The sequence below is a fragment of the Miscanthus floridulus genome, chromosome 19 (assembly GCF_019320115.1).
Source record: "Miscanthus floridulus cultivar M001 chromosome 19, ASM1932011v1, whole genome shotgun sequence".
NCBI classification, from domain to species: domain Eukaryota; kingdom Viridiplantae; phylum Streptophyta; class Magnoliopsida; order Poales; family Poaceae; genus Miscanthus; species Miscanthus floridulus.
The window spans coordinates 12,654,795-12,680,409 of record NC_089598.1 but is presented as its reverse complement, the minus strand read 5'-3'; the positions used below and the strand labels follow the sequence as shown (position 1 = coordinate 12,680,409).

The following is a 25,615-nucleotide window of genomic DNA, read 5'->3' as shown; positions in this document are numbered from 1 at the left end:
ATATCCACTAATGCATACCAGGAGAACACGTGCCCTTAATAAGGGCAAAAAAAAACTGCTTCCTTATTCCTGGCTATGCCCCCTTGCATCGGAGGCCACGAGCCCGCGAGCCCACGATTCATTCCATCCAAGGAAATTCGGGCTTTTCCAATCCAGATGGGCCCTATTTTCATCTAGAAAGGGATAAAATATAGATGGCTAAATGCGTGACCCAACCCGGCATGGCTTGGGCCTGTTGAGGCACAACCCGATAAGGGGTCAGTCTGGTATGACCGTACGACTCTATTGGCAGATCGTGCCGGGCTGTGCGTGCCCCTGGGCTATGCACTCGGCCCAGACACAACCTTTACAAGGGTTTAACCGGGCCGGGCTGACCTGAAGGCCTAACAGGCCTAACTCGTCGTGTCGCTTGCTGGCATCAGCACATGCGCTATCGTCGTGTTGTGTCGCTAGCGAGGTCGGTGTTGCTCAACCCGCGCCTCTGCACCCGTCGGAGAGGGAAGGGGAAGTTGTTAGGGGCGAAGCGAGTCGCGGCCATTGGGGGTGAAAGGAAGCTGCAACCGTCGAGGAGGGGAGGAAGTCGCGACCGTCAGGGGAGAAGGGAGGCGCGCCCGTTGGGGAGGGAAGCCGCAACCACACGCTCTTGATAAAAGGTGAGGGAAGCTGCGATGGCCCCTCGGACAGAGAGGGGAGATCGCGAGAGGTGGGGGTGAATATGGTTTGAGAGAATAGTAGTTGGGGAGATTTATATAAGTGGGGTTTAGTCGGGCCGGGTGAAAGGTCCCAATGGCTAGATGGGGTGAATAGCCTATTAAAATTTCTACAACAACACTTAACAAACCAGTTAGACAATTATGAGGCGAAGCAAGTGTTGCGCTAGCCTACTAAAAAGCAAGCCACCTACCACAATTCTAGTTTATATAGTTTCTATCCACACAATAGCTATGACACTACACTAAGTTAGTGTGCTCTCAAAAGCTAACTAAAGAGCCACACTAACCAAACTAACAAGCTCTCACAACTAGCTACACTAAAGAGCTTAACAACTAATTTGCGGAAAAAGTAATGAGAGTGAGCAATTTGTTTATACCGCCGTGTCGAGGAAGGAGCCAATTAATATCAATGAAGACCAATCACCTCGGAATCAAATAATGAACACAATGATTTTTACCGAGGTTCACTTGCTTGCCGGCAAGCTACTCCTCGTTGTGGCGATTCACTCACTTGGAGGTTCACGAGTTAATTGGCATCACACGCCAAACCCTCAATAGGGTGCCGTACACCCAACACAAGATGAGGATCACACAAGCCACGAGCAATTCACTAGAGTACCTTTTGGCTCTCCGCCGGGGAAAGGTCAAGAACCCCTCACAATCACCACGATCGGAGCCGGAGACAATCACCACCCTCCGCTCGACGATCCTCGCTGCTCCAAGCCGTCTAGGTGTCGGCAACCACCAAGAGTAACAAGCGAACCCCGCAGTGAAACACGAACACTAAGTGCCTCTAGATGCAAACACTCAAGCAATGCACTTGGATTCTCTCCCAATCTCACAAAGATGATGAATCAATGATGGAGATGAGTGGGGGGCTTTGGCTAAGCTCACAAAGTTGCTATATCAATGTAAATGGCCAAGAGAGTGAGCTTGAGCCGCCCATGGGGCTTAAATAGAAGCCCCCACGAAATAGAGCCGTTGTACCCCTTCACTGGGCACAACATGGGGTGACCGGACGCTCCGGTCAAATTGACCGGACGCTGGACCTCAATGTTCGATCACGCGATGCGTGCCACGTGTCCCCTCTCTTCAAATGTTGATCGCCCGATCTCAACGGTCAAGTGACGACCGGACGCAGCAGCTCAAAGTGACCGGACGCTGAACCCCAGCGTCCGGTCATTTCCAGTAAGCATCCAGAGACGACTTTTCACGAACGAACACGTCCGGTCATGCTCGACTGGACACATCCAGCGTCCGGTCACTCGGTGACTCCTCTGTCCACTGCCACATCAGAAGGACCAGACGCACCCTGTCAACGTCCAGTCACTGAGTGACCCAGCGTCCGGTCAGAGACCGACGCTACGCGCCCTCTGTTGCCACTGACCGGACGCGCCGATCCAACCGAGACCAACATCCGGTCACTTACAGTGACCTCCGTCTTTTCTGTCTAGGGTGCCGGTGAAGTTCCTAACCCTTGCTCAAATGTGTCAACCACCAAGTGTGTCACCTTGTGCACATATGTTAGCATATTTTCACAAACATTTTTAAGGATGTTAGCACTCCACTAGATCATAAATGCATATGCAATGAGTTAGAGCATCTAGTGGCACTTTGATAACCGCATTTCGATACGAGTTTCACCCCTCTTAATAGTATGGCTATCAAACCTAAATGTGATCACACTCTCTAAGTGTCTTGATCACCAAAACAAAATAGCTCCTACCATTTATACCTTTGTCTTGAGCCTTTTATTTTTCTCTTTCTTCTTTTCAAGTTCAAGCATTTGATCATCACCATGGCATCACCATCATCATGTCATGATCTTCACTTGCTTCACTACTTGGAATGTGCTACCTATCTTATAATCACTTGATAAACTAGGTTAGCACTTAGGGTTTCATCAATTCACCAAAACTAAACTAGAGCTTTCACCGGGCTCGCACGTCGTGCTGAGGAATGGTCCAGGCATGGTGTCGGTGTTTTGAGTTACCACCAATGAGTAAATTTATATTATTACGCGTCTGGCTCGGATGGTGTGCTTAGAGGACATGAGGTTTATACTGGTTTGGGCAGAAAGTCCCTACGTCCAGTTCGTCGCTGCTGCTCGTGTTACTAGCACCGAAAGTTTATAGTAGGGGTTACAAACGGGCGAGAGAGGGAAAGGATCCTAAGTCTCTGGTGAAAGGAGTGAGTGGGTGCTGAGAGCTCGATCACTGCTTAGCTGTGCGTTCGTGTCGTGCTCTTGTGCGGATCTGTATCGGATCTTGATGAGTCGATCGGTTCACCGTCCCTTTTCAAGGGGCGCCCTGCTTTCGCTTTTATAGGCCAAGAGAAAGCGCGGGTTATAGCGGAGGAAAAGGAGAAGAACGAGAGAGAGGAAGGCCTACAGGATCGCCGGGTCCTTCTTCTCCTTCATGTGGATCCCGCTGACCCTGTAGATATCAACAGGGACGGCTCTACGTCGCAGTCATGTCCATCACTGGCGCCATGCGCAAGCGTCATCCGCCGGTCATGGCGCTCCACTCCGTCCTAGTGGACGTCGTGGTGAATTGACGCGCCTGTCAGTGTTTGTACGAGGGTTAGGTAGAAAAGCACCGGTACGCCCGACGCTGTATTTGATGTGAATCCTCAGGTATGGCCCGCCATGGCCGCGGGTTACATCGGGGCGTGCCGGTCTCTTCCTTGGTGTCAGAGTTTTGACCCAGGCCATACGCTTGGACCTGTAGTGGTTGACGGCGGTATGGGTCTCCGTTGGGCGAGACGGAGCCCGTACCCAAGGGGTCTGGCAAGGCGGAGCCCGTGGCCTCAGGGTCGGGCGAGGCGGAGCCCATGCACCTGGGGATCGGTTGGAGCTGTAGGCGCGCTCTTGACTGCTCGGTTGACCATTAGCTCCTCATCTTCGGATACCCTAGTATTGGTCCTCGACACATGGCCCCTTCCATCTGTCTAGTCCAGCACGGGCACGATGGCCATCGGGCTATGCCGTGCCTGGGCTGGGTCTTGGGCCGTGCTCAGGGCCATTTGGCCATCTATATACGAAAAAATTGACCCATGGCAACAACATCAATTCACTCAACTCAATGTTTGTTCTCAACCACACGATCATGAACAGATGAACGGGATTGCGATGTCTTTGGTTTGCTATCACAGCTCGCAACAACGCGTCACAGCTCTATCTAGATTGAACATCCTATTCCTATATAGCCAATATGACTCAGATACTAATTTGTCACACCTAGTTTTACAAATAAAACCATATACAATATATCTATGTGCCTAGGAAGTCATTTTTTACATATATATACTCACAAATTGTAGATATATCAGAAAACATACTCTACTACATAATGATTAAACAGTCCATTACATTAAGTCCAGTAGTCTTGCTTAAAGGCGTAACGCAACGAAAACGATTATTAAAGGTGGACTTCACTCTAGAGGGACACCGACTAGGGAACTCTTGCACTAGCAGTCCTCGCACTCCTTGGAGAATCTTTTCATAAACTCTAGCATAATACCGGGAGTCTATTGAATTACGGCAAGTGTAAAAACATTATACTTAACATGTGTAGCATAAGATTATGCGATGCTCAAAAGTTTAACACGCGATACTGCGGTTAGTATATTTTAAATAGCTCACATTTTTATATTAACCCTGAGTTACTAATTAAGTGAAAACCATATTGACCCATGCATATGAAAAGTTTAATTAATCAAGATTAAAGACATAACCCCAACAAAAGCAGCAACTGAGCAAAGCAAACCCACATGTTGTGTATACCTGCTCGCGATGGATGCCGCGTGTAAGGCGCCCTGGTCGAACGCTCCCCGACGCAGCCGATGCGGAGATCCTCCAGGTGCGGCGGTGAGCAGGCACATGGCGAGCCTGGCGCGGCCGCGCTCGGGGGACCCGTGCGGCGCGAGCTCGAAGCTGCGGAGCGCGCAGAAGAGCAGGGCCAGGTTCAGGTGGGAGACGCCGACGAAGGCGACCGCCCCGATCTTCCAGGTGAAGGCGGCGGTGAGCGTGGTGGTGAGCAGCCACACGGCGAGAGCTTGTTAGGTACACAGTAATCGGCCGGAGCCGGAGACGAACAGAGATAGGGGATCGCCGGCCAGAGGTCCGGTTACAGAGGAAAGCTTAGAAACGTAACGAGTTATCTGATACAAGTTGGATTATTCCTTTCTTCCTCTCCACTCTCTCTTATCTACTCCTCTTTCTTGGGCTCGCAGCGGATACAGGCCCATTGCGGACCAGACACTCTTCTGCTTCTGGATCGGGCTCGAGTTCCACGTCTAGGCCCAGCTTCACATGTGGACGGGTCCAGGTCCCCTCCCCCTTTGGTACCGGCATGTCCCCATGCCGGGGCTGCAGGAAACTGCTGACGGAGGGCTTGCTCATCTTCCCAGGTGGCGAGCGAGTCGTCGAGGCCGGACCACTTGGTGAGGACCTGGGGAACAGCACTGGTACCGCGGTGCTGAATCCAGCGTTGCAGAATAGGTTCGGGTACTTGCAGAGCATCGTCCATGTCGGGGAGGGTGCCGGAGACGATGTACTTAGTCCACGGTGCCGGCTTCAGGAGGGAGACGTGGAAGACGGGGTGCACCGAAGAAGATGGTGGGAGCTCCAGCTTGTAGGCGACTGATCCCACGCGAGCGGGGATCTTGTAGGGGCCGAAGTACTTGAACGAGAGCTTCTGATGCGCCCGCGGAGCCAACGACGCCCGTACATATGGTTGGAGCTTCAAGTAGACGAGGTCGCCGACATCGAAGGTACGTTCCGAGCGGCGCTTGTCTGCCTGGGTTTTCATCCTTTGTTGGGCTCGATGAAGGTGTTGTCGGACCGAGTCCATCATGGTTGTACGCTCGGACAGCAGGGTCTCCACATCAGAATTTGGAGTAGCAGAGTATTGGGAAATGCCGAAATGTCGAGGGGGTGGCCGTAGAGTGCCTCGAATGGAGTCCGCTGGAGTGAGGAGTGGAAGTTTGTGTTGTACCAATACTCGGCATGCGGAATCCACTTGAGCTATTGGCGAGGGCAGGAATGAACAAAACAGCGGAGAAACGTCTCGAGGCATTGGTTGACCCTCTCCGTTTGCCCGTCCGACTGCGGATGGTAGGCGGAGCTCATGCACAGTTGAGTCTAAGCTAGCCTGAACAGCTTCTGCCAAAATGTGCTGGTGAAGATTCTGTCTCTGTCGGAGACGATGTGTGTTGGCATACCGTGCAGCCGGTAAACAGAGTCGAGGAACAGCTGTGCCACCTGCTGAGCAGTGAACGGCTGAGAAATAGGAATGAAATGAGCGTATTTGCTGAACCTGTCGACGCCCACAAGCAGGCAGTTGGCAACACCAGAACGCAGTAACCCCTCGATCAAATCCATAGATACCATTTGCCATGATTCTGTGGGTACTGGTAGAGGGGACAGCAAACCCGGGTACCGTGCGCGGTCAGGCTTAGCTTGGGCGCAGACAGTACAATTGGTGACGAAAGTTTTGACAACGAGCTTCATTCCACGCCAGGCAAACAGCTTCTTGAGCCTACTGAACGTGACTGGAAAGCCGGAATGACCGTCTAAGGCACTGCTGTGTAAGGCATTGATGACTCTGTGTTGTAACTCCACATTGTTCCCGAGCCAAATGCGCCCACGAAAGCGGATGACACCATCAACCAGAGTAAATGGAGGGTGGCTAGTAGGATCGACGGCCAATTCTTGAAACAGTTTCTGTGCCGCAGGATCTTGATCATAACCATGAATAACTGTTGTCAACCAAGCAGGCTGTGATGTTGACAGTGCATTGAGAGACACCGGAGGGTCAGGGTGCCGAGACAATGCGTCTGCTGCAAGGTTGGATGTGCCAGGCTTGTAGACTATCTTGTATTGGAGACCCACTAGCTTGGTGTAGAGTTTCAACTGCCATAGAGTATGTAGCCGCTGATCGGTAACATGCATAAGGCTACACTGATCAGTGAAGATGACGAATTCTCCATGCTGCAGATATGCCCTCCATTGGCCAACAGCAACTAGAATTGCGAGGTACTCTTTTTCATACGTCGATAAGCCACGAGTGCGCGGGCCCAAAGCCTTGCTAATGAAGGCCAAAGGGTGGCTGTCTTGAAGAAGTACGGCGCCCACTCCAAAGTCACTGGCGTCTGTCTGCAATTGGAACTGCTTGGAGAAATCAAGAAGTGCCAGGACGGGAGCAGAAACCAGAGCCTGCTTGAGAGCTTGAAAAGCTGAGTCATGAGCCAGAGTCCAAATGAAGATAGAGCCCTTCTTGAGGAGGTCAGTGAGAGGCCTTGCGATGATCGCGTAGTTCTGAACAAATAATCTGTAGTAGCCCGTCATGCCCAGGAAGCTTCAGAGTTGTTTGATATCGGCAGGGACTGGCCAGGCTCGTATGGCTTCTATTTTGGAGGGGTCCGTGGCAACGCCTTGCTGGCTGACAACGTGCCCCAAATAAGAGATGCTCTGCTGTGCAAAACGGCATTTGGACAACTTCAGCTGCCATTTATCTCGAGCAAGAAGAGTAAACACCTGTCTCAAGTGACCTAAGTGTTCCTCCAGGGTGCGGCTGTAGACGAGTACATCGTCGAAGAAAACCAATACACATCGGCGAAGCAGGGTGTGCAAGGTTGAGTTCATCACGCCTTGGAAAGTATTTGGGGCGCCAGTCAATCCGAAGGCCATCACTGTGAACTCGAAGTGTCCCCAATGGGTTTGGAAGGCAGTCTTGTATTCTTCACCGGGCGCCAAACGGATTTTATTGAAACCAGCGCGGAGGTCTAGAGTAGTGAACCATGCTGCAGAGGAGAGCTCATCAAGGAGTTCATCAATAATTGGAATAGGGAACTTGCTCTTGACAGTCAAGGCGTTGAGCATGCGATAATCTACGCAGAAGCGCCAGGAACCGTCTTTCTTGCGAACCAACAACACCGAAGAGGAGAAGGCACGGGTGCTTGGTCTGATCAACCCGACTGTAGCATGTCAGAAACTTGTTGCTCAATCTCAGTCTTCAACGCTGGTGTGTAGAGGTATGGTCTCACTGAAACAGGCTGTGCGCCGGCGACCAACGGTATGGTGTGGTCACACGGACGCCGGGGAGGTAACTCCTTGGGGTCAACAAACAGTTCAGCAAACTCATCAAGTAAGGCTTGGAGCACTGGAGGGTGTTTGACTGCGGACATCTGTTCAGAATCTGTTGCAATGTGAAATAACTGAACTACTGAACATGCCGCAGAGTCAGGTACCAGGCCTTGAAGAGCAATTTGAGTAGAACCATAGGGAATAAGCATCCATTTCTGTTCCCAGTGGATTTTCATCGGAGAGAATGCCTGTAGCCTGTCCATTCCAATGATCATATCATAGAACCCAATATCAAGAACCTTCAGAGTAGAATGGAACTTGTGCTGATGAACAGACCACTCTGCCATTGGGATCTCTTGGGAGCAAGCAATCTGACCTCCATTAGCTACTTGCACAAAGACTGGAGATGACAGAGGTTGGATACCTTGAAGTTTCATGGCCACAGAGGTGTTGAGAAAGGAATGGGTGCTGCCTGAATCAACAAAAATGATGATGTCGTTGCCTCCAATCTTCCTAGGTAACTGAAGAGAACGAGCTGACGAGTGGCTGGAAGCTGCAGCTGTCGAGAGCATCATAAATAGTTGAGCTGGTTTGCCACTGTTATCAGGTTCAGAAACTTCCTCTTCTAGAAATTCATCTTGACACAGATTCCATACTTCTTGTAGCGCATGCAACTGAAGCACTGGAGCGCATTTGTGGCCTGGCTGCCATTTCTCAGCGCACCTGATGCACAAGCCACGAGCTCTGCGGTAGGAATGTAGGGACTGAAGCCAGTCGTCCATAGGTGGCTTGGCTGGGTAACGCTTATCTTCAGGTCCTTTCTTGTAGCCGTATACCGCTGCACCACCTGGACGTGGAGGTGGGGGTGGCAGTGGTAGGGGGCCACGAGCAGCTGGAGGCTTGAAAAAGGAGTACCCCTCAGTTTTCTTGATGTCGGTGGACTGCCCGGGTTCAGCTGCAGCCGCCTCTTCCTGCAAAAAGGGCCAGAGTGCAAGCAGTATCCAGGTTTTGTGGACGTTGAACTATAACAATGGCACGTATGTCTGGTCGAAGACCATCAATGAATCTTGTGGTATAGGATAGGTTATCTGGGTTAGGTGTATAAGCAGAGAGGTTCTCAACGAGAGCAATGAACTGGTCGACATACTCTTGCACGGAGGCAGTTTGTTTGATGTTGAAGAGTTGTCTGAGGAGTTCATGCTGATCACGACTGAAACGGTCACGGATCAAGCGACAGAAAGCAATCCAATCGAGGCCATGAAGGGAGGGTTCGATGGACTGCAGCCAACGCTTAGCAGCGCCTGTGAACTGCATCGTAGCGCATTTGATCCAGACCGATTCATCGACAAAGTACATCTCAAAATAATTTTTCGCTTGTGTTATCCAGAACTGGGGATTGTCTCCGTCGAATTTGGGAAATTGCATCTTGGGTAACTGGCCTAGGAAGGGGTTGTGGTGCTGAACGGGAAAATTGGAGTGTGGATTCGGCTGCAGAAGGATGGAAGTGGAATTGGTTGGAAACGAGAACTGGGTTTGGGGTGCGGTAGGATTGGGATTTGGATGCCAATTGGGTGGATGCGGGGGGGGGGGGGGGGGGGGGGGGGGGGGGGGGGGGGGGGCGTGGATGATGCGAATTGAGAGGAACTGGGCGAGGATTTGAGGACGTACCATTGGCCGGGTTTGGAGCAATGGTCGTCACCGAACCATAGCCCCGCTCCCGTGTAATCGATGCGACGCGGTGCCCACTGGGCCAGTCGACCGTGGATCCGCCAGGGCACGCGGCGGCGGCCAACTCGGGACGCGACTGCAGCGGTGGTTGCTGCGGTTGCGTCGACGTAGACTTGGAGAGGCGGCGGAGATCGTAGCGGATGTCGTCGATGTTGCCCTCGACCTCCATGCGCCACGACTGCAGCTCGCTGACGGCTTCCTCCAGCGCCTCCACACGATCGTCGCGCTCGTCCCCGGATCTCGGCCAACAAGATGAGTTCGAGGTCGGCCATGCGCTGCTCCAGATCCAACACGCGCGAGTCGAAGTGAGAGCCCCAGTTGTCGGCGACGACGGCGGCGGTGTACTGGGCGGAGGCGAAACTCTCCAGCGAACCGAGGCGGGCGTCGACGGCTTCCTCGCGCTCCTGGAAGGCGGCGGACGCATCGTCGAAGCGCCGCTACAAGTTCCCCCAGCGCTTGTCGTAGTCCTCCATCCTTTTGAGCATTTCGTCGAACGTCTTGGAGACGACGGGATCCATGGCTCCTCTGGTCCGCTGCAGCCGAGTGAAGTGGGAGTGGGTGGGCGGCGCGGGATCCAGAGCCGACGGGGTGGCGAGGCTCGACTGTCTTTGATACCAGCTGTTAGGTACACAGTAATCGGCCGGAGCCGGAGACGAACAGAGATAGGGGATCGCCGGCCAGAGGTCCGGTTACAGAGGAAACGTAACGAGTTTACCTAGACAAGCCCGCAAGGACTCCAAGAAGGAGACACCGGCCACGTCCCTCAAATTAATTTCGGCCGTTCGATCTATCATCGTGTGCCTGTGATCGCTCGGAGCGGATTCGGCCGAAAGCGGGTTCTTCTTCTCCTCCGTCGCTTCCGTCCGCTTTCCCTATGCTTCTCTCGGTGTCGTGCAGCTTCTGCTCCGGAGCTGAGCCACACAATATATACAGGGCTTCCGATTCTGATCCTTCCGGAAAAAAAAAACCCTCCACCTTATCTGTTCCCTGTCCTCCGCTCCTCCCGCAGGTCGCCACGACGCCGCCGCGGGTGGCGCCGCCGCACGCGCCTCCCTTCCTCTTCCTCTACTCTCTCCTTCCTCTCTCCATCCCCGCGCTCTCTCTTCCTCTCGACGGCCGCAGGGCGACGGCGCCCGCTGCGCCGCACCGGCTACGGCGGGTCCCGCCGTTCCTATTCTGATCCTTCCGGCAAAAAAAACGGCCTTCACCTTATCTCTTCCCCGTCCTCCTCCGCTCCTCCCGCAGGTCGCAACGACGCCGCCGCTGGTGGCGCCCCCGCACGCGCCTCCCTTCCTCTTCCTCTACTCTCTCCTTCCTCTCTCCATCCCCGCGCTCTCTCTTCCTCTTGACGAGCGCAGGGCGACGGCGTCGGCTGCGCCGCACCGGCTACGGCGGGTCCCGCCGCTGCCCGCCGGTGTGGCCGGAGCGCACCCCCCGGCGCTACTTCTGTCGGCAAAACCCTAGGTACGATGCCGGATGGGCCAAACCCTAAACTCCGGCGTGCGCTCTCTCCCCTTCTCCCTCCCCTCCCCTAAATTCCCTCTTCTCACTACGGGGATCTTGCCTCCCCTCTCCTCTTCGCTGCAGCGACCAAGCTCGCCCAGTGTCCATTGTCTCTAGCTGTTATCTTTTGTGCACAACTGATATCCTTCCGTGTACAGTGATTGTAAATTGTTACATTCATGCTATCTACTGAGGCTTGGGGATGGTGCAATGATAATCTTTTTAGGACTGAGACAATGGAGTTCTGCAGTGATGAGTACATAGTTATTTCATTCTTTAGTGAATCTTCAATCTTGTGAAAATGTCATTCTATTAGTTGCACATTTTATCCATTTGTTAGCCAGCATACATCCATTGTCAATGATGTCTTTGCTTCATATAATTCATCGGTTCTTCTATTACTGAGCACAGCCCATTGCCAATGATGTAATTGCGATTGGCCTTGCTAGAAAGGTAATTTACTACTTAGTGAACGTCTGTATCAGGCTTAGTTTCCTCTTTAACTGTCCAAACTATACCTATTATTTATGCATTGTCTTGGTTGATAACATGCATGAACCTAAACTTATGTAATTGTGTGCTGTCGTACTATAACTATCTTGGTTGATAACATGCATGAACCTAAACTTATGCATCCTATTCATAATATTGATCCTAAACTTAGAAGGTGTCTCTTGCACCAAAGTACTCCTAAAATTAGTTGTACTTTCTTTTTGTCATTCATCTTAATACCATTGTTTGAACTCTGTGATCAGCACTTCTTTTATGAGGAGGTCAGTTAGCACAGAAACTCAGGACTGCCATACATGGTTGCTATTTACTGCTTAATGAACAAATGGTATGCCATTTTTATCTTCCACAAATAAATTTGTTACGTTTATGTTCTATTTTATCCATGTAGAGAAAGCGAAAGGTAACAGAAATGATCCCCTTGTGCACCTTGATTACACATTCCATAGGGCCTTCAAGGCAGTGTGAGTAATGGTGCTCCAAGGAAGGGTTCTAGCGGCAAAGGTGGTAGTGGTAGATGTACGCTAACATGGGCTTCTTACAGGAAGTAAGCCAACGAGAGCACATTAGTGGTGTATCTGATTCATGCTAGCAAAACTCTAGATGTTATATTTGAACTATGGTTGCCTGATACATATGCCACCTTCCACACTGCACCTAAGCCTCTGTTGGACACTTTTTGAATTTTGTATTAGAGAGCAGTAAATATTTGTTGTAAAAACATGCTCAGCACATTACTGAATGAGTGCCTATTATGTGTCAAATGTACGGAGTAGTTGGAAAGTGTAGAAGCTTAACATAGTGATGCCAAGCTTGTCGCTTATTGCCGGCAACCTGCTTTCCTTTGACCAAATTATTCTCTTCATAAATATGAATAACGACTCTTTGGTATATTTACATTGCATTGCATCAGTAGCTTAGTTTCAGCAAATGATTTTACCTTCTTATTTGAGCTCTTACTATTTTAGGTTCACTCCATAGTGCCTGATATCCTCATGTAACAATTAGCCAGGCTCTCTGCTAACTCGACATTGCCCCTTTTGGTACAGCAGATGCTACTAAACGACTCGCTATTTACTACAAGGTAACAATTCCCTACTTTCACTGTAATTTGTACACCGAGAAACAGTACTAAACATGCTCTATTTCTTCTTTACCTTTCGGAGCATGATGTCAAAAAAAAATGTCCACGCCAGACACGTTCGAATGCCTGGCAGTAAGCACCAAACCATATTTACTGATTTAGCTTCTGTCTCCTCATTGGTCTTCGATTTGCGAATGTATATCCTTCAATCGTTTAAGCAAAACTAATACTTTTCATTCTGCCTGCACAGTCAGTGTTGTTCTCTTCCTCGAGGTGTCATCTTTCATGATCATGATCAGTCTAATGAAACACATTTCCATAACAAGCCTCGCTTGCTAGCTGGACACCTTTACCAAACTCTGAAAGTTCTTTCCCCCATGGCAAAATGAGTCTCCATATCCACCTGAAACAATCCTGTACTATGCTAATATTATCCTATGAAGGCTCAAAATGACAACCCATCTATAAATAATGTAACTAATGTTACTCAGCTTTTTGTTCCATGTACAATAATATGATGTGCTATAATTCCGGCTTCCTTTTGTGTAATGTAATTGTTGCCTTTGGTTTTCAGGTCATGCTTGCTTATGGCCAGCAAGAGGAAATGAAGAACGGTTATCCAAAGAGGTAATTCTGCCGTGGTTCTATGCAGTTCTAATTTTGTTAAATTTAGTCCATGTTAGCTTAAGTGCCATTCAAATTCCAAATTCCTAGTTAGCGGCCAAATTAGGACCGCAAAATCACATCCTTTTCTGATTGTAGAGGCGATTTTGGGGTCACGTTGCCTAGCTCCCCTACCGTGGTCAACCTTCTGATTGTAAACCGAGATTTGGTTATGATCAGATGATCTTAGCGTCTGCCGTTTGCTATTTTTTCCCCTTCTTGAGCCTGTGATGAAAATTCCATATGCATTGCTCAATGATATGATCTGATGTTCATTCGCTTGTGAGGTACTCGGCATGGGTGTTACTTATATGATGCAATTTCTGAGGGTAAACCAGTTATCACCATGCCTTGAGGCTCCAAGTTGATGAACAAATGATGATGATTGCTATGTTTCTGAGGCCTCTATTCGGGAAGGCCTCCCTGGGTAGCGAGTTGGTACACGTCGCCCCTAAAACTGCGATTGGTCCATGCCAGCGCCGCATCATCTTCGTCTTATCTAATTGGTCCACCTCAGCAAAACAGCTTCCAATACAGGCAGCCATCCCTCTCGCCTTGCTATTTTTTCCTTCTTGAGCCTGTGATGAAAATTACATGTGCATTGCTCAATGATATGATCTAATGTTCGCTCGCTTGTGAGGTACTGGGCAGGAGTGTAATGTTACTGATATCATGCAGTTTCTGAGGGTAAACCAATTAACACCATGCCTTTTTTTGGCCATCAGTTAACACCATGCCTTGAGGCTCCAAGTTGATGAACAAATGATGATTGCTATGTTTCTGAGGCCTCTAAAAATCATGTCTTCGTTTAAAAAAGATTCTTATCTTCTTCACTGTGACAGCATACTTTTCCTGTCGCTGTCATTTTACATATTTGTTGTCAGCAAATGTTCTCCCTCTACAAACAGTGCAAGCTACGCATTCAGTAAGTCGCAATTGTATTTGCACATCCAAAATGATTCAATATTTAGGGGAACGAAATTTGGGGGTGTTTGCTGCAGATTTGCCTCTCTTTTTTTTTTTTGGCTATATCATCTGCTGCATGCAAGCCTTAGTTTTTGAGAAGTCCCGTTTACAACCTTATCTGCGTACGCTAGGATTTGTGTTGTCATATATTTATTTCCTTATTTTATGATGCCAAAACATAAATTATGCAAAAAAAATGTTGTTATATATTCATCTGCATACGGTAGGGTTTGTATTGTTATGCATAAAAAAATTATGCTGAATATAAATAGAAACTCTACCAGGCTAGCACAAGTTCCATGTGTTCCAAAAGATCGGTGCTTGTGTACCAACCTGCTACAATTTTTATGTATATTTAGCCTAGATAAATATCGAACGTAATTTATGATTGCATCGTTTGCTTCAGTTACGCTTTGGCCTAGAAATTTCATAGTTGTTGGTGAGTTGAGTGCGAAACAAAGTAAAATTCCCACGCCCAGTTTTATGCTACGCAGGAAAAATTTCCATGTCCAGTTTTATGGTCTACAACTAATCTTCGGTGTTCATTGCTACTTTCATGTCCAACTGCTACTTTCAGGTCCTCCCCATGCCATGTAGTCTCTGTTCCTTGCTACTTTCATGTTCAATTGTTTGCGTCCTGTTACCTGGTTTGGTTCTAAGATCTTGTCTCCTTTTTCTCTCCCTTGATTTTGCATTAAACCCTTCCTTCTCTCTGATTTTATTTTACAATTCCGCTTCCAATTTCCCTACAGATGCCCAAAGTGTGAAGGCACAACCACACTAAAAGACGATTCCCACGGGCGCGCGAATGTGCGCGCCACCATACTAGTTATCTGATACAAGTTGGATTATTCCTTTCTTCCTCTCCACTCTCTCTTATCTACTACTCCTTAGCCCGTGTTCAGTTCCCATCCAAAATCCAAAAAGTGCTATAGTACCTATCACATCGAATTTTGTGATACTTGCATGAAGCATTAAATATAGACGAAAAAAAACTAATTGTACAGTTTGGTTGGAAATTGCGAGACGAACGTTTTGAGCCTAATTAGTCCATGACGAAACACTAATTGCTAAATAAAAACGAAAATGCTACAGTAGCCCAAATTCCATGCTTCGTCCAACTAGACACGCAGTTAGGCTCGCAGCGGATACAGGCCCATTGCGGACCAGACACTCTTGTGCTTCTGGATCGGGCTCGAGTTCCACGTCTCGGCCCAGCTTCACATGTGGACGGGTACAGGTGAGGGACGGTGACAGAGCTCGAAGCTGCGGAGCGCGCAGAAGAGCAGCGCCAGGTTCAGGTGGGAGACGCCGACGAAGGCGACCGCCGCGATCTTGCAGGTGAAGGCATCGGTGAGCGTGGTGGTGAGCAGCCACACGGCGAGCCTGGCGCGGCCGCGCGGGGGGGACCCGTGCGGGGCGAGCTCGAAGCGGCGGAGCGCGCAGAAGTGCAGCGCCAGGTTCAGGTGGGAGACGCCGACGAAGGCGACCGCCGCGATCTTGCAGGTAAAGGCATCGGTGAGCGTGGTGGTGAGCAGCCACACGGCGAGTCTGGCGCGGCCGCGCGCGGGGGACCCGTGCGGGGCGAGCTCGAAGCGGCGGAGCGCGCAGAAGTGCAGCGCCAGGTTCAGGTGGGAGACGCCGTCGAAGGCGACCGCGCCGCGTCACCATATCAGGTACCTCGGCGGGCAGGTTCAGCGCCTGTTCAGGATCAAGTACCTGTTCAGGAGTTCGACGTGAACGGCGACGGCTTCGGTCTGGACGCCATGGCCCTCTCCATGGCGGCCGCGGACCATCTCGACACGAAGGCTTCCAGTGACAACACCACTGCAGCAGGCGTGCGCTCATCATCGGTGTCAGCCGACCCGTTCGTGCTTGTCTCGGAGGCCATCGTGCACAGAGTCTGGCGCGAGAACTGCGACGAGGCGTTCAAGCTCGTCGTGGACAAGCTCCGTCAGCCTCGCCGCCACTTCTACATCGCGCTCGACATCGAGTTCGTGGCTGGCGCCTCCACGAACGTTCGCTTCAGGCCGATCTGCTGGAACACCTGGTACGATCACTTGCGCACCTTTGTCAACGGAGGCGAAATGCTCCAGGTGGGCCTCGCGCTTGCATTCGACCTCGACCTCGACCACCAACGACATAGAGAAGCTCAAGCCCCATCGTCCGTGATAGCACTGGAGATCAACCTCAGGTTCGACGTGGACGCGCGTGAGTACAATGATGCGTCGATCACCTTCCTGGCAGTTCAAGGGCACCGTCTCACAGAACACAGAGACCGTGGAGTCACTATGGAGCAGTTTCTCAACGGCCTCCTTCGGCATCTCCCGTTCGGTGACGATTTCGTCATCTGGGTGCCTTTCCACGGGGACCGTGACTTCGGCTTCCTCCTCCTGCTGCTGCAGCAGCAAGGCCGCGGCGTTCTGCCACCGGACCGCGCAGCCTTCATGCGCCAGGTGCGTCAGCAGTTTCCGGTCTTCTATGATGTGCGTGTCCTCGGTCAGTTGGAGAAGGAAGGGTTCACCGGCAGCCTCACGGCCCTGGCTGCGCATCTAGGCGTTCGCCGTATCGGCGGCGAGCATCACGCCGGCTCCGACGCGTTGCTTACGCTGTCGTGCTTCAAGGAGATTCACCGCCGCAATAAACACGAGCTGCATCGACTGCATTCTCGACAGTGCTTGATGTCAGGAATGGAAGAGCTCGACATGGGCATCAAGTGTGCACGCCACATTGATGATGCCACTGTCACCACAGTTGAGGTGCGAGGGCATAATTTCAACAAAGAGGCACGGCTAATCGATGAAGTGGTGACAAGCAATTTCAAGATCGTCGGAGCCGATGTGCAGCTTCTTCCGTTGGGCTGTGGCATCCCCTTTTATGCAGCTGATCCGCAGCAAGATTATGACCTCATGAAGAGCAGCTTGAAAGGCATCAACGAATTCCATGTCACGGTCGCGTTCATGAACGCCGAAGGGATGCTAGCGTATGGCCGTGTGTGGAAATTCCACCTCAGCTCCAGAGCTGATCCTGCAGTTGCAGGAGGCAACAGCGCCTACGTGCGTCCGGGACAATTGGCTTGGCTCATGGCATCATGTGGTGCTACACACAACCCCAATGTAGCTTGGGTGACATACCAGGGATCACTTGGGATCGCCTGCCTGATCAAGTCATTTCTAGCAGCCGACGACCTTCCCAGCGACTGGTGTTCTTACATCAAGCATCAAAGAGGAGTTTTTCCTGGTCTATACGATGTCAGATTGATTGCCCAGGGATGCCCTGATATTGCTAAAGCACCCCTTGGGGTTGGGGATGTTGCTGGCGCCCCAGGCTCTTTTTGTTTTGAGATGCTACAAGAGACTGGCAGAGAGTCCCTGTTTTCCACACATTGCAGAGGCTGTCCGGGGGCAGCTTATGGCGAGTCAGAGTTGTTTCTGGTACTGACTGACAGCTCGCTGATGGAAGATCGATGGTATTTTAGTGGTACTTTGCACTAAACTTTTAGCAAAACTTTCGTGGTAAAAAAAACAAAAAAAGAAACTTATAGCGAGTGTTGTTATGTTTGCCAATATTGTTGATGTAGGGAGGAATCTAAATCCTGCTGTGGTTGTATCTTGTATAATTATTACAGCACTTTGATTGTTTTTGGGTTCACATGTTGTCAGCATATTTGATTGTCTATCAGAATTAGGAGACAACATGCAGCCTATTTAATTTTTTTTCAGTTTGCAAACATTATGTATCTGCCAAACGCATGCATAATAGTGTTTCTTGTGTTAAAAAAAAGAGTCTGTCTATCCAACAACCATGTGTTTTATGCAGTTTCAACACATGAATTTTTTTTTACACCATAGAATTAAAGATCCAACAACCTCCATCCTCCTTCTACCTTCAGCCTTCTTCTACCTCCAGACAATCACAAATCACAAGATCACAGATCAACATATCAAAAGAAATAATTTTTTTTTCTATGCAAGGACAAGAAGACAAATCATGTCCAGGGTACTGACTAATGATAATAATACACCAGACCGGATTGCCGACACATCAGCCGAGCTGCCCAAGTCAGAATGTCAGATGCGGAGATCACGCCAAGCCAACAACGCTGATGGAACGGAGCGGCGCCGCTAGCTGCAGACATGAAGGCGGGGCCAGATCGATCAATCAGCGTACGAAGGAGGTACAGTGCCATGCCATGTACAGTACGTATGTGTATATCAGTATATGCGCTTTGGAGATAGTTTAAAAGAGAGAGGGAGAGAGAGAGAAAATCCATGTGTTTTTTATGCTAAAACACACGTGTGTTGTATTGCATTTCTGAAGAAAAAAAATAGTGTTTCTAAAACAGGACGTACGTGGATTCAGATTAGCAGCTGAACCGTGCATATGCACACACTCCCCATTCAGACTTTCAGACCAATGTTTTTCAGGAGCCCCTGCCTCTTGCACATTCTAAATTGTATCCTTCCCATCCCACAATTGCGTTGTTAGAACATACAGTCATCTCAAATGAGCCATAGAACCTTTTGATCTGTCCAATTTCCTCATGGCACGCACATCGCCCTCAAATGCAGTCAGAGATATCTGATACCAACAATCTTCAGCAAAGTGGGCTTCTGCCATTGCTCTGCATCTTACATGTACAGTCCTGTCTAAGTTCTTGAGATCCTCCAGCATTTTCGTATACTCAAGTCGAATTGTAGATGATGGTAGCAGATTCAAGGACATCTGTGTCATCAATTTTCTGGTGGAAAAATTCGGATATTGTCCAGAAGGATTAGCTCTTTCAGTTTCAATGTGACAGTCAAAAGTTGACCGTGATTCCATGAATCATCAGTCAGATGCAGGCATGCAGCTCAAGAGCTTGCCAGACATGTCCACTTTTGAATTCAAGCGGACACGGGGTACATTTTTCGGCCTGTCAGGAGGTCGACCGTCGGCCCACGAACGGGGGCGTGAGAAACGGCCTTTCTATTCCAGTTTCAGTTCTAAATGGGCTGTTAATTCCGTCGGCCCATGGGTGTGTAGCCACAACCCACAACCTGTCGTCCTGGCCCCACATGGCATCGACACACGCCGTCTCCGTCCAGTGATCCAAAATTCCAATCCAACTCTGCCTGCACCAACACCAACCCCCTGCGGCCTTGCCGGGAAGGAAACGGCAGTGGAGCCGGCAGCTGTAGCTACCCTGAAGCCCCGCGCCCCCGCCACCGCCATGGCAATCCACCTCCGCGCCCACGCCTTCGCGGCCAACCCGCTGCGTGGAGTTTCCACCGCCACCACCGCCGTGTCCCCCTCCGCGGCCGCCGAGGCTCTCCGCTCCGTTCTCGACCCCAGCTCCGCCGCCAATCCCCAGCCGTACCTCTCCAAGATCCTCCCTTTCCGCCGGGGCCGCCCGCTCGCGCGCTCCACGGACCCTCCTCCCGCGTCCGCCGCCTCCGCGGCGCCGATCTGGTGCCTCGCGTGGCTCCCGCCGTCCCTCGTCCCCGGGCTCGCCCCGGACGCCTTCGTCTTCCTGGGCGCGCACGTCGAGGGCGGCGGCAAGGAGGCCGCCGCGTACTGGGCGGTCGACGTCAGCGAGGGCGAGGGAGCGACGGTTGGCGGGCCGGCGGACGGGGATGGGCCGTCGGCGTTTGTTGACTTGAGGACGCTCATGGTCGCCACGGACTGGAGCGACAAGGATGCCATGGGGGAGCTCGCCATCGCAGGACATGTATGCAAGATTCTTACTTCTTCGGTTCTTGTTTAACCATTCTTGTAATTTAGCGCTGTATCTTTGACCGATGACTCGAAGAAGATGCTCGATCTGATTTCTGAATTTCGAGCAGGCTCGAGCACTGCTCGAATGGCACAGCACGGCAAAATTTTGTGGAGCTTGTGGAGCAAAGGCTGTTCCTACTGAAGCCGGAAGGCGTAAGCAGTGCAGCAACGAGTCCTGCAAGAAGAGGATATACCCTCGAATTGATCCGGTATGATTTGTGCCCTCTTCCTCAGTGGGCCCTCTTTTCTGCAGTGTGGGTACACTTTGTGCTACCTGAGTACCTGTCACCATTCTTATCCTGTAGGATACAAACTGACATTAAGGTGTACACCCTTTTCTTCTGCACGTGGTATTGCAGGTTGTGATCATGTTGGTCATTGATAAAGAAAATGATCGGGCGCTCTTAAGTCGCCAGTCAAGATTTGTGCCTCGAATGTGGAGTTGTCTTGCTGGTTTCATAGAGGTGCACATAACTGCTTAACATTCTTATTAATGTTGCTATTATTCAGTGTTTCATTGAAATCTCTATTATTGTCACTTTTTTTCTTAAACTGACTTTGGATGTGAACTCTAAAAAAAACTGACTTTGGATGTGGTTAGATGGAAGGAGACACAAACATCAATAGTAAATTTCAGTTGTCCATGTTTCCAGAAACAAACAGATTTTCATCTTAAAAATGCAATTATTTACTGATAAGTAGTTCAAATAATGAATGCAGCATACTAGAATGTCCTGGTTAGATAAGCTCATAACAAGTTTACACTGCCATATTAATTTTTAACTGCAAGGGACAATAACCCTTCCGGCATAAAACAACTGAACTCTACATAGTACATACATGAGAACTGAGTGTCTGACCTACCACACATAATGACTGATTTTTAAATATGCAACGTTTCTCCTACAAAAATTGTTTCACTTGATCTTAACTAAGTAGCTAGTATTGGGTTCAAAAGGTTGGTCTGATTTTGAAAATGAACAGCATCCCTTCTGTAACCATGGAATTAGTGATTTTCCTATGTACAATGATTCCTTTTCTGAAACTAAAAGAGAGATTTTTCCTGTTAAATATCACCGGAAGCTTATGCTCAATGTAAGCTAGTGTGTTGTCTGTATTATAGCTAACAAGATCATTGTCTTCTTTATAAAGTATTAACATTATTAGAAGCTTATAGTGCATCTGTTATGTTTGTAGCCAGGAGAAAGCCTGGAAGAGGCAGTGAGACGAGAAACATGGGAGGAAACTGGTATTGAAGTTGGACAAGTCGTTTATCACAGTTCTCAACCATGGCCTGGTAATGGTCTTGTCATTGTTTTCTGAGGAAAAACGGTAGTGGAAATACTACTGGAAGATTAGAACTGTACTTTCATTTCTGTACTTATTTTTATGTCCAAAATATAGTAGTATTCACACAGTGATTTAAGTGCTTTTGTTAACATTTGCAAACCAAGTATTCTGCACTTAAAACTGTCTTCTTGTACTGTATCAGTTGGGCCAAATACTATGCCCTGCCAACTAATGATGGGCTTCTTTGCTTATGCTAAATCATTGGAGATAAAAGTGGACAAGCAGGAGCTTGAAGGTAATTTTTGACACTTCATCAGAAATCGATTGCTTTTTCTTTCTTTTGACTTGCATTTTATTAACTTCTCTTCCTGTTCCTACATTACTTGTTTTTTCTGTCCTTTATCCTATTTTGTGGTGAGTCTTGCTATTATAATTTTCTTCCTCTGCTACGACATAGTATGCTGATGTATGAGTATACTACAACCCTTTGACGACATTCTTAAGTTTTTATCTGAGCTGGTTGATGCATGAAACTTGATATTTTACATTAGATTTTGTGCAGGTTATACACTCCAGAAATGGGGCTTAATTTACTGATCCTTTTTAGAGAATGGATGACTAGAAAGGTTTCAATATCTATCTCAAATGCCATTCTTTTATCATGCATGTAGATGCCCAATGGCACAGCCGTGAAGACATCAAGAAAGCGTTGACGTTTGCTGAATACGAGAAAGCTCAGAGAACAAATGCTGCCAAGGTCAATCAGATTTGCAAGGGTGCTGAGAAAGGGCAGAGCCTCTCTGATGACTTTAAAGTTGAAAGTGGTGAGCCTGCTCCAATGTTCGTCCCAGGACCCTTCGCCATTGCTCATCACCTTATCTCGGCATGGGCTTTCGAGGGAGCACCAAAGCTGCCTAGTTCCTTCTCAAATCTATAAGCCTGGACGGCTGGACCCTAGTGTTCAGACACATCAGATGGCAGGAACTGGATCCCTGGGTTGGAGGCTCATGGATTATCTGTGTTGTTGTGAGTGTAATTCTGATACTATTCATTGCCGGTTGTAATAAAAATCAATAGAGTACTAGGTACAGAAGATTTGCCGGAGGATTTGGCATCAACGGATATGTATATCCATTTTTTTTTTTTTTACATTTTATCCTTTTTGTATCACACGTAACATTGCAAAGATACAATGATATACAACACAAATTGTACTCGTGCATTTATACATGTATTCAGATAACTGGATTCAATACCAGAATCTTTCCTCTCTTTTTTTCACACGTGGTTTGTTACAGTTGTTAATGGGTAATTTGCTGCTCTTGTTTCCCAGATCAACTCGCCACTTAACTTCACAAATTCACTATAGAAGTGGCACTATATGGATGTAGAATTAGTGAATAACCGGCGATGGTAGCAAACACGAACACCACATCCATTGCCTGAGCCGGCGCCAGCCACGTCGCCTTTCAAGTTGAATCTTCAGAGATTGATTGATTTGTTGCAACAAGTAATCTGCCCAGAATCTCTTGGACTAAATATTGGTCTCGTGTCTGGTTGCAACAAGCAAGCACTAAACTACTAATAATACCTTGATTTGCCTACTCTAGTGCACAAGCACAGGAGGCAGTCTGCATCAGCCTCAAACTAGTCAGCAAAACCTGTAGAATAGTAGTATCATGTGCACAAACTAGTCAGCATACCAATCGTTTTGCAGATAGCAACAGCTGAGTGGTACTCCTGTCTCTGTGTTGCCCTGCCCACTGCGTGCCCTGTTCAAGCTATGGCTCATGTGGTCCAAACTACAAACAAGGACGAGATGGTCGCAGACTCTCATTGGTCGACATCGGACCTCTGATCCGGCTAGTCAACCATGACTGCTACAAGTCACCTACTATACCACACTTCCACAGCTGCAACACGATAAAATCACTTGTCCTTCACTGCGAGTGCGAGCAAGCAGCTCTGGTAGTCTGGTCGACTGATCACTGATCAGATCAGCCATGGCGGTTGGCGTCGTCGCCGTCGAGGGCGGCCAGGACCGCCGCTATGGCGGAAGGATCACCGCCTTCGTCGTGCTGTCCTGCATGACCGCCGGCATGGACGGTGTCATCTTCGGCTACGACATCGGGATCGCAGGTAAAAAAATGGATGCCGCCATGAGTAACAAGTAGCAGTAAGGTCCCAAGTCCCACAGTGACTGACGTGTGAACAACGGCACTCGCTCGCGCATGCAGGCGGCGTGTCGTCGATGGAGCCGTTCCTGCGCAAGGTCTTCACGGACGTGTACCGCCGGATGCGCGGCGACACGCGGGTGAGCAACTACTGCAAGTTTGACAGCCAGCTGCTGACGGCGTTCACGTCTTCGCTGTACGTGGCGGGCCTGGTGACCACGTTCCTGGCGTCGCGGGTCACGGCGGGGCGCGGCCGCAGGGAGTCCATGGTCCTGGGCGGCGCGGCGTTCCTTGCGGGCGCGGCCGTGGGCGGCGCGTCCGTGAACATCTACATGGTGATCCTGGGGCGGGTGCTCCTGGGCGTCGGGCTGGGCTTCGCCAACCAGGCCGTGCCGCTGTACCTGTCGGAGATGGCCCTGGCCCGGCTCCGCGGCGCGTTCAGCAACGGGTTCCAGCTCAGCATCGGGGTCGGCGCGCTGGCGGCGAACGTGATCAACTTCGGCACAGAGAAGATCAGCGGCGGGTGGGGGTGGCGCGTGTCGCTGGTGCTCGCCGCGGTCCCCGCGGGCCTCCTCACCCTCGGCGCACTGTTCCTCCCTGAGACGCCGAGCAGTCTGGTGCAGCAGGGCAGGGACCGCCGAGACGTGGCGCGGCTGCTGCAGAAGGTCCGCGGCGCCGGCGTCGACGTGGGCGACGAGCTGGACGACATCGTCGCCGCGGCTGCGGCGGCGGGGGAGGCCGGGGCCGGAGGGGACGGCCTGCGTCGGCTCCTTGTGGAGCGGCGGTACCTGCCGCAGCTGGTGATGGCGGTGGCGATCCCTTTCTTCCAGCAGGTGACGGGGATCAACGCGATCGCGTTCTACGCGCCGGTGCTGCTGCGCACCATCGGCATGGGCGAGAGCGCGTCGCTGCTGTCGGCGGTGGTGACGGGCGTCGTGGGCGTGGGCTCCACCTTCGCGTCCATGCTCGCCGTGGACCGCTTCGGGCGCCGCACGCTGTTCCTGGCCGGCGGCGCGCAGATGCAGGCGTCGCAGGTGCTGATCGGCGCCATCATGGCAGCGGAGCTGCGGGACAGCGGCGGCATGGGGAAGGCGTGGGCCGGGGTGCTCATCCTGCTCATCGCCGTGTACGTGGCCGGGTTCGGCTGGTCCTGGGGCCCGCTCGGGTGGCTGGTCCCCAGCGAGATCTTCCCGCTGGAGGTGCGCGCCGCCGGGCAGAGCGTCACGGTGGCCGTGAGCTTCGCGTTCACCGTGTTCGTGGCGCAGGCGTTCCTCTCCATGCTGTGCCACATGAAGGCCGGCATCTTCTTCTTCTTCGCCGCGTGGCTTGCTGTCATGACCGCGTTCGTGTATCTCCCGCTGCCGGAGACGAAGGGGGTGCCCATCGAGCAGGTGGCCCGGGTGTGGCGCGCGCACTGGTTCTGGAGCAGGGTCGTCGGCCCCGACCCCGATGCCGACGAGGTGCGCGCGGGCGGGAAACTCTAGCGGGGAAGCATATGATGCGCGCCTATTTGTGGCAGGGAGGGCTCTCTGAATTCGAAAATGAAGGAAGGCCAAACAAGATAGCCGGCCTCCGGGACTTTTAAAGAAAACTAGGTAGCATGGTTATAGGACAACTAAACTTTTTTTACTAAAAATATATGGATTGTACGATAAAATAATAGTATTATAAAATTAAATACCGACGTTGAAGTAATATTTAATTCAAAAAACAAAATTTGTGAAATTAACACAGTCATGGAGAGCGCGGCGTCGCAAGTTCACAAACTCTATTGTATAGACTTTTTCGTGATATGGCTAAGATAATATTTTATATCGGCAGAAAGAATTCTCCGATATCCATTTCTTTTATGGGCCAATAAATCCATGAATAAGTTCCGTTGCATCTCCATATAATCATGTACACACAGGTTCGAGTATATATGTAAATATTAGTGCATGTCACATGGATAATACTGCGTGTCTTAAAAAATCTCTCATAAAATTTTAAAACAAAGTATGTTATACTCACCGTATAAATATGTGTGGCTTTAGGACTATTCCACACAAACATATATTGTTGAATGAGGTATCCACTTGAGTGTCTGTTCCAAGATGTTGAATTAGGTGTTGTAATTCTTAATTTCGACACGTTTTTTATA

The 25,615-nt window shown here is 50.2% G+C and overlaps 4 protein-coding genes and 1 long non-coding RNA gene across 6 annotated transcripts; 4 read left to right on the top strand and 1 right to left on the bottom strand.

Annotated features, from left to right (window-relative positions):
* Positions 1 to 7,682: 7,682 nt before the first annotated feature.
* LOC136525567 (uncharacterized) lies at positions 7,683 to 9,697 on the bottom strand. Its single transcript, XM_066518509.1, has 2 exons — positions 9,500 to 9,697; positions 7,683 to 8,771 (listed from the first exon to the last, which is right to left on the bottom strand). Exons 1-2 carry the CDS (start codon positions 9,695 to 9,697, stop codon positions 7,683 to 7,685), a joined length of 1,287 nt encoding a protein of 428 aa, XP_066374606.1.
* Positions 9,698 to 11,404: 1,707 nt separating this feature from the next.
* On the top strand, positions 11,405 to 13,422 carry LOC136525144 (uncharacterized). 2 transcript variants are annotated; one of them, XR_010776437.1, is made up of 5 exons: positions 11,405 to 11,484; positions 11,787 to 11,869; positions 11,991 to 12,088; positions 12,510 to 12,625; positions 13,200 to 13,422. It is a non-coding gene; the product is annotated as an uncharacterized lncRNA (long non-coding RNA). The 2 variants fall into 2 exon arrangements; XR_010776436.1 differs by lacking the exons at positions 12,510 to 12,625; positions 13,200 to 13,422 and having other exon boundaries at positions 11,991 to 12,500.
* A 2,610-nt stretch (positions 13,423 to 16,032) lies between these two features.
* LOC136525566 (uncharacterized) lies at positions 16,033 to 17,748 on the top strand. Its single transcript, XM_066518508.1, has one exon. The coding sequence runs from the start codon at positions 16,033 to 16,035 to the stop codon at positions 17,746 to 17,748; it is 1,716 nt and encodes a 571-aa protein (XP_066374605.1).
* Positions 17,749 to 19,354: 1,606 nt separating this feature from the next.
* Positions 19,355 to 22,518, top strand: LOC136527763 (nudix hydrolase 19, chloroplastic-like). Its single transcript, XM_066520604.1, has 6 exons — positions 19,355 to 19,964; positions 20,080 to 20,220; positions 20,371 to 20,475; positions 21,209 to 21,308; positions 21,504 to 21,596; positions 21,973 to 22,518. Exons 1-6 carry the CDS (start codon positions 19,467 to 19,469, stop codon positions 22,236 to 22,238), a joined length of 1,203 nt encoding a protein of 400 aa, XP_066376701.1. The 5' UTR covers positions 19,355 to 19,466; the 3' UTR covers positions 22,239 to 22,518.
* Positions 22,519 to 22,637: 119 nt separating this feature from the next.
* On the top strand, positions 22,638 to 25,322 carry LOC136527761 (hexose carrier protein HEX6-like). The gene is made up of 2 exons (XM_066520603.1): positions 22,638 to 23,440; positions 23,539 to 25,322. The coding sequence occupies exons 1-2, from the start codon at positions 23,305 to 23,307 to the stop codon at positions 24,957 to 24,959; spliced, it is 1,557 nt and encodes a 518-aa protein (XP_066376700.1). The 5' UTR covers positions 22,638 to 23,304; the 3' UTR covers positions 24,960 to 25,322.
* Positions 25,323 to 25,615: the final 293 nt, after the last annotated feature.